Source organism: Microtus ochrogaster, chromosome 8 (genome assembly GCF_000317375.1).
Source record: "Microtus ochrogaster isolate Prairie Vole_2 chromosome 8, MicOch1.0, whole genome shotgun sequence".
Lineage (NCBI taxonomy): Eukaryota > Metazoa > Chordata > Mammalia > Rodentia > Cricetidae > Microtus > Microtus ochrogaster.
In genome coordinates, this window is record NC_022015.1 from 41,879,720 (window position 1) to 41,887,177 (window position 7,458).

Consider the following 7,458-nt stretch of genomic DNA (forward strand, 5'->3'; position numbering starts at 1 on the left):
ATCCGCCTGCCTCTGCCTCCCGAGTGCTAGGATTAAAGGCGTGCGCCACCATCGCCCGGCTTCTTTCTTTCTTTTTAAAGTCTTTTGAGACAGGGTTTCTCTGTGTATCTCTGGCTGTCCTGGAACTCGCTTCTGTAGACCAGACTGACCTCAAACTCAGAGATCTGCCTGCCTCTGCCTCAGAGTGCTGGGATTAAAGGTGTTCGCCAACACGGCCCAACTAAGTGTGCCTTAACTTTTAAGTGTAAGGGCCTGGCCTCTCTGATACCCAGAGAGCAGGTGGAAAGCGGCTGGAACTGCAGCGGGCAGGAGAGCGAGGGGACTGGGTTAGTCTTCCACCTTAGCAGTGGCGTGCAGATGGTCAGGCATAAGCATGTACCGCAAGGGTGGGGTCCTTCTGCTAGGAGGGCAGGGAAAACCTAGGCTGTCTGACTGAAGTTCATCCTACCCTAGACGTCATCCACACAGTGGGGCCCATCGCTGTGGGCCAACCCAGTACCAGCCAGGCGGCCGAGCTGCGCAGCTGCTACTTGAGCAGCCTGGACCTGTTACTGGAGCACCGGCTGCGCTCGGTGGTAAGTCGCCTGATGTGTGTGTGTGGTGGGGGTTGCCGGGGAGGCACCTAGTGACCAAGTCGCCCCATGTTGCCTCGCCCTCCCTTTCCCAGGCTTTCCCATGCATCTCCACAGGCGTGTTTGGTGAGTCTGAAAAAGCAAAGCCTAGCGTGGGCAGTGAGGGCCCCACTCACTGAGGTGGGTGGGCAGGGGAGGGCCAGATCTGGACTCACCAGACCCCACCCTCAGGGTACCCCAATGAGGCGGCAGCTGAGGTAGTGCTGACTGCGCTGCGGGAGTGGCTGGAGCAGCACAAGGACAAGGTGAGAGAATGGTTGGCAGCGAGGCGGGAGCAGGGGCACTTAGTTCTGGACCCGTGTGGCCAGTAGGTACCTGCCCTCCACAGGCTCACTCCTTCTGTGGAATGTCAGTGGGAAGGGGCGACCTTGCCACCTGAATCCGTTGTTACGGGCGGGCACTGTTAATTCTCAAACCCCTGCAGACAGTACACCCATAGTAGGCAGTTGAGACCCTGCCAGGGTAGGTGGGTTTAAAGGAGCACACAGTACTAGGACTGAGGGGCCAGCTGAGGCCCTGCCCAGGCTGAGCAGTCCCTGGCACAGGTGGATCGGCTTATCGTCTGTGTGTTCCTCGAGAAGGACGAGGACATTTACCGAGAGCGCCTGCCCCATTACTTCCCAGTAGGTATGTGCCCTTGTTTCCCTCCAGCAGCCCCCCAACCCCCCAGGCCAGCCTCCCCCTCCCCCATGGCCCTGGGGCGGCTCTCACTGTCCTCTGCCTTCCAGCCTGAGGCTCCTGAAGCCCACCCTGAATGGGACTGGTAAGCAGGGCCTGGCCCCGTGTGGAGTGGCTGCCCTACACTAACCTGGCCTGTAACACCCGCTCAACCTGCTGTTGCCCACCTCTGTGCAGTGGGGTGGTGAAGCTAGGGAGGGGGCCCTGCTGCTTTCGGAAGTCCTCAACTCCCTCTGACCTATCTGCTCTACCCTCAGACCCACCTGGGCCTGTGGGACCTCACTCCCAACTCTAAGAGCGGTCTCGGAAGCCAACTGCTTGTTCCAGCCTGACCAGCGCGGGGTTGTCCTTCCCCTCAGCGTATCCTGTCCTCTCTTTCAGAAGCCTCTTAATAAAGCTGTCTGATTCAGCCTCACTTGTCCGAGTGCTGGGGTCTGGGTCTGACTGGGGCCCAGGAGGAAGGTAGCCCTTGGTAGGAATATGGTGTCTTGGGCACTGTTTTTGCTTCAAGAGGCTACAAGAGCCCTGGGTGTGCCAGGCGGGTGAGTGAGGCATTGGCCAGAGAGCAGAGGCGGCGGCAGCACTTCACATTTATTGAGGGCCTGCCCCCAAGGAGCTCACAGCCTGGGCTGAGACCCCACATGTGCTGGGTGGGAGGAGAAAGCAAAGAGGCAGGTAATGCAGATATGGCTCAAGCAAAAGGGTGCAAGGCAAGCACAGGCAGGGGACTCTGGGGAACAGCACAGGTAAGCCTTGCCTAGACATGAGGCCTTATGTTCCTCCCACACCAGGCCAGCTCCTCCTGGGGCCCACCGAGGATGTACAGCTCCTCCACCTACCTGGTCAGCCTCCTCCCATAACCTCTCATCTCAGGACTCCTCAATCATGCAGACCCCTGGAGGTGGGCAGAAAGCTGTGACCTGGGGGCCCTGGCCAGAACAGCAAATCTAGAACTAGTCTAAGGGGCAGCTTAGAGTATGGGTGACCAGAGACCTCCAGCCAAGTTCCCAAGGAACTTCAAAAGTTCCCATGAAAACCCCTAGAAAGTCAAGGAGAAAAGGGGGCAGGCCTTAGGGTGGGTAGAAAGCAGAACTCCAAGGAACCTGGAGGCTTAGCCTCCTCAAACTTCTTTTGGCAGAAATGCTTGGGGGTAGATAGGTAGAAAGCTAGGGGACCCACCCTGGGGGAAGGGACAGCCAGGCACACAGCAGCCAGCGGGCAAGTAAGGCAGAGCAGCAGAGCAGGGAAACGCACACTCGGGCTCACCACCAGCATCCCCTTTAATAAAACATGGAAGGTGTGTGACAGGATAAGGGAGGAGTGAAAATATGACCATTTACAACCACAAAAAAAAAAAAAAAAGAAAAAAGAAACCAAACCAAAAACCCTCTGTACATGTTTAGCGCCTGGTAGGGGAAGGCAGGCACGGCGCAGCAGGCCAGCCAGCCCTATTTGTAGAGGATATCGTAGTGTCCAGGCCGGTAGAGAAGGTAGACCTTGGGCTCGGAGCCCTCGGGGAAGACGTGTGGGTTGGTGGTGCCACCTTCACCACGGTCCATGTACTCTACTTGGATGGACACGCTGAGGGCCTGGGCCAGGGCGATGATGTGGATATGGTCGCTCTCCTTGCACATGGGTTCCACCTCCTGTGACAAAGGGGCAGGTCAGGCCTGTCCCAAAACCCCTCCCCCTGAGGTCCCACACCTCACCCTGGCATGCCCCACCCTTAAACAAAAGAGAAAAGGAGGGTCCCAGGGCAGAGTTGAAGAAGAGGTGGCACCTGCTGGCAGAACTCCTTAACAGTCCGGCCACCCTCAATGAAGTGCTCGAAGAACTTGCTTTCCCGCTGCAGGTAGCCTGAGGTGAGCAGTCGCAGGTAGACCACAAGGTAGTCTGAGGTGCTCTGGTCATTGAAGGAGGCCAGCAGATCAGCTACCGAGGTCTGCTTCTCCACCTGCTCGATAAGGTCCATGAACTGCCCCACCCAGGGACAAAGGAAAATGAGGAAAAATGAGTGAGGAGAGGCTACCCTTACCACAGCCTACAGAGCCACCCTCCCTGCCGGCCCAGCCTGAGACAGCTAGGCTCACCGTGTTGTGGAAGTCCTCAATTGTGAACTCAGTGAAGCCCTGGGACACCAGGTCCTCTTTACTCTTGGCAGACACAGCCTTGAACCTGTGTTGGGAAGGGATGTGAGGGCCAGCATGGGCTTCTCAGCCAGCAAAGCAAAGGCCTAGCCAGCCCAGTCCTGCCTAGACAAGACCACCCACCAAGTTCAAAAGGAAATCTCAAACAACCCAGTTGATGGCTGGCCTAAGCCTGGATCCTGTTCAGCAAGAGGGGCCTGGAGCCCCCAGCGCCCTCCTCACCGCTGCAGCTCCTTGCTGTCATCCAGGAGTGCCTCCAAGTGGGAGAATCCAAATGCTCGGTAGAAGCAGTTGCCATCGGGCCTGGTCTTCCGGATGTAGGAGTACTTTTTGTGGAGGTCCTGCAGAAGAGCGGCCCAGTTTAACATCCAGCCAGGCCAGGGCCAGCCCAAGAGATGGCCATAGCAGAGCCCTCCCTGGAAGCTGTGCACTTATGTGCCAACAGGTTGTACAGTCACCAGCTGCTTGCCATGTGGGTGCTACTTATAAAAGCAGATGACCTGTTCTTGGCTAATGCAGCTCTTCAGGTCTTTCAATCCAGGCATGGCAAAGCAGGGGATAGGGCAAGCCACAGCACCAGCTCCCTGAAGACCTGTGGTTCCTTTGCCCGGCAGGGCTCCAGTTACACACAGCAGCTCTACCATCCACTCGGTCCCTGCCCACAGCCTTCAGCCTCTTCCACCTTCCCCAAATGAAGCACATCCCCATGACTCCTAGTGCTGCTGGGTAAGCAGGCCTCACTCAGCCACCTAGACACACCCAACCCTGTTCTCTTCAGCCTGCCCCTTCCTACTTTACCTGCTCTCTCCCAGGCTACTACTCACCCTTCTCCACTCTAAAGGGCGGGGCTCCCAAAAAACCACACAGTACCCTTCCTCCAGACACCTGCCAGTGGACAACCCTCAGACAACGCTCAGTAATCAGAGCCCTTCACACTGAGAACGTGGCCCTGACATCTGCCACTTAGTTACCCCAATCCTCACTACCAGCTCATGTCCTCTCTCAGATTCAAGGATATGAATCTAGTTTATAGATTATAGTTTATAGACTCCACAGGCATGTAAGATCCAGGTAGGTTTCCCCATAAAAACAGAAACTCCTATGGGAGATTTTTGTCCAACCAAGGTCAAAAACAAGCTAGAGCTACTATAGCAGGGTCAATGCAGCCTTTCCCGGCCCAGCCTCTGGACAGTGATGCTGTACCCCATCTTTTCTTTACCTGCTCTCTCCCAGACTAACCTGCATCTTTCTCCATCCTAAAGGACAGGGATCCCACCAAACCACACAGTATCCTTCCTCAAGACACCTGCCAGTTACAATACATGCAAACACAGGGCTTCCTGCCTGCCCTGTGAACACCAGAGACCTGACAATATCTTCACCTCCTAGTCCGCAGATACAGTTTTTTCCGTTTATTTTGGTTTTAAATCAGGGTCTCATTTTACAACTCAGGCTCGCTTTGAACTTGCAGCACTCTTCTGGCCTCAGGCTTCTGAGTACTGAAATTTCAGGCCACCAAACCTAGATAAAGTTCTACTTTGAAGTCGAGCAGTGGTGGTGAACGCATTTAATATCAGTGCTTGGGAGGCAGAGACAGGAAGATCTCTGAGTTCCTGAGTTGAAGGGCAACCTGATCTACAACATGAGTTCCAATGACAGCCAGAGCTACACACACACACAAAAAAAAAGAGTTCCATCTTTAATGCCCTGCCTCCCCTACAGCTCTCTTCACTGCCACAGATGGGTTGCACCAACCTTTTCTACATCCAGGCTTTGAACCAGTCTCACAGATGGCTCATTTCTCCCCAACACATCCACCAAACAATACACCCCTTAGGCTCTTCCTTCAACAAACCTAGTACCTAAATGTATCGGTACACAGCCCATTACTGGTCCATCACACCTGCTTCCTGTTCTACTGCCAAAGCCCCTCACTAGTCTTTCCCCACTCTCACCCCGAAACAACAGCAGCCTTACAGACAAGTCCTTGTCCTCCCTGCATCCTTGCCAGCACTCACACTCATTCCCAGGCCAAACTAGCTTTCACGATGGCCTCCACCTGCCCAGATGTCCTCTTCTTTTCTTTCTTTCTTCCTTTTTTGAGACAGGGTTTCTCTGTGTAAATAGCTCTGGCTGTTCTGGAACCTGCTTTGTAGACCAGGCTGGCCTTGAACTCACAGAGATCTGCCTGCCTCTGTCTCCCAGTGCTGGGATTAAAGGTGTGCGCTACCACCGTCCAGCCAGATGTCCTCGTCTTAAACCTCAGCCCCCATGACTCTTGGATGCCCTGTCACTTGTCATCTTGCTTGTCTGTTCACCAAATACACCTTTTCAGAGGTTCTTAGCCATTACCCCTATGTAAAATACAACTCTCTCCCTCCTTTCTCTCGACAGTACTAACCAACTTCAACAACCAAACTGGTGGGTGGGTGGGGTGTTACAGCATTGAGACAGCATTTGCTCAATGCTGTAACATTGAGCAAATGTTACGAGGCGGAAGGATCAGACTGGCCTTGATCCTTCCGCCTCTTTCTCTCCCAGGATTAAAGATGACCTTGTTTCAGTCCCAGTATCTGCAGTATCTTTAGCGCCTGGGGCACAGCACCTGCCTGGTGGAAGTAACGTGACCAGTGAACTAAGACTGATCAGAGCCCAGCCACTCTGCTATAAGCTCCCGAGGCACATACAGTCAGGTACCCTGTGCAATGCTCATCCACAGGGGCCAAGTACACACCCAGTCCTGGCTTTGTAGTTACCACCCAGGAAGAAGAGGAGGGTCTGGGCACAGTACACAGAATGGAAGTTCAGGTGTGCTGAGGTACATTGCTACCGACAGCTTTCTTCAAACATTTAAACACTTTGCTAACTGACTCAATGACAGGAAGAACCTGAGGATTATCCTGTTAAGTTTCTCAGGGCAGCCTAGCAGGACAATTGGCCCTGGATGGGGTACCACTCTACTAACTGGCCACAAAGGAGAAGAAAAGCCTACTGCTTTCTATACCGCTGCTGAGCGCTATCAGCACTGAGTTCGACACCTTCCCTGAACCTGCTCCATAGGCTGAAAGAGAACAAAGACATGAGAAGCGTCAGGGCCGGCCAGTGGTGGCGCACGCCTTTAATCCCAGCACTTGGGAGGCAGAGGCAGGCGGATCTCTGTGAGTTCGAGACCAGCCTGGTCTACAAGAGCTAGTTCCAGAACAGGCTCCAAAACCACAGAGAAACTCTGTCTCGAAAAACCAAAAAAAGAGAAACGTCAGGACCTTTATGTCCTCACGTGTATTTTGGAGAAACCCCAAAGCCCTGAGCAGTGGGTATGAACAGATCCCACACTAGGTACAGCTGACCTAGGCTGAAAACAGTTATTTAGCACATACCTTCCTCCCGAGTGCTAAGGACAGACCCAGCTCCAAGTAAAGAACATAAGGCCTTGCAAACACTAGGTTCACGCTACTACTGAGCTAGCTGGACTCCAGCCCTATACAACAGCTCAAGTTCTCATTAGCCACCAAATGTTTACTCAAGAATTCTGGCTTCTCTGACAACAGGGGATTAACTATGGATATTCCCTACTGTAGGAGTTCCTTCTGTTTGTGTGTTGCTTTCATTGGTTAATGAATAAAGAAACTGTCTTGGCTTTCTGATAGGGCAGAACTTAGGTAGGGGGAAAAACAGAACTGAATGCTGGGAGGAGTTAGGCAGAGTCAGAGAGAGATGCCATGGATCCACCAGAGACGCATGCTGGGAATTTTATCTGGCAAGCCACTGCCATGTGGTGATACATAGATTAATAGAAATGGCCTAAATCAAGGTGTAAGAGTTAGCCAATAAGATGTTAGAGCTAGCCGGGCGATGGTGGCGCACGCCTTTAATCCCAGCACTCGGGAGGCAGAGGCAGGCGGATCGGCGGATCTCTGTGAGTTTGAGACCAGCCTGGTCTACAGAGCTAGTTCCAGGACAGGCTCCAAAACCACAGAGAAACCCTGTCTCAAAAAACAAAA

General features: G+C 53.7%; 2 protein-coding genes across 3 annotated transcripts in view; one reads left to right on the forward strand and one right to left on the reverse strand.

The window, feature by feature from the left end:
• The window catches only part of Macrod1 (MACRO domain containing 1), a 142,468-nt gene extending 140,743 nt beyond the window's left edge, over window positions 1-1,725 (forward strand). Inside the window, exons 6-11 of one of the 2 annotated variants that reach the window (XM_026781432.1) lie at window positions 454-575; window positions 668-698; window positions 804-877; window positions 1,178-1,259; window positions 1,361-1,395; window positions 1,568-1,725. In XM_026781432.1, coding sequence (XP_026637233.1) covers window positions 454-575; window positions 668-698; window positions 804-877; window positions 1,178-1,259; window positions 1,361-1,365 — 314 coding nt within the window. In that variant the 3' untranslated portion in view covers window positions 1,366-1,395; window positions 1,568-1,725. The remainder of the gene's footprint in view (window positions 1-453; window positions 576-667; window positions 699-803; window positions 878-1,177; window positions 1,260-1,360; window positions 1,396-1,567) is intronic. The other variant, XM_026781431.1, reaches the window with a different exon arrangement.
• A 158-nt stretch (window positions 1,726-1,883) lies between these two features.
• Otub1 (OTU deubiquitinase, ubiquitin aldehyde binding 1) overlaps window positions 1,884-7,458 on the reverse strand; it is a 9,009-nt gene continuing 3,434 nt past the window's right edge. The window contains exons 4-7 of the mRNA XM_005351866.3: window positions 3,680-3,798; window positions 3,401-3,485; window positions 3,091-3,285; window positions 1,884-2,956 (exon numbers count right to left, since the gene is read on the reverse strand). Coding sequence (XP_005351923.1) covers window positions 2,759-2,956; window positions 3,091-3,285; window positions 3,401-3,485; window positions 3,680-3,798 — 597 coding nt within the window. The 3' untranslated portion in view covers window positions 1,884-2,758. The remainder of the gene's footprint in view (window positions 2,957-3,090; window positions 3,286-3,400; window positions 3,486-3,679; window positions 3,799-7,458) is intronic.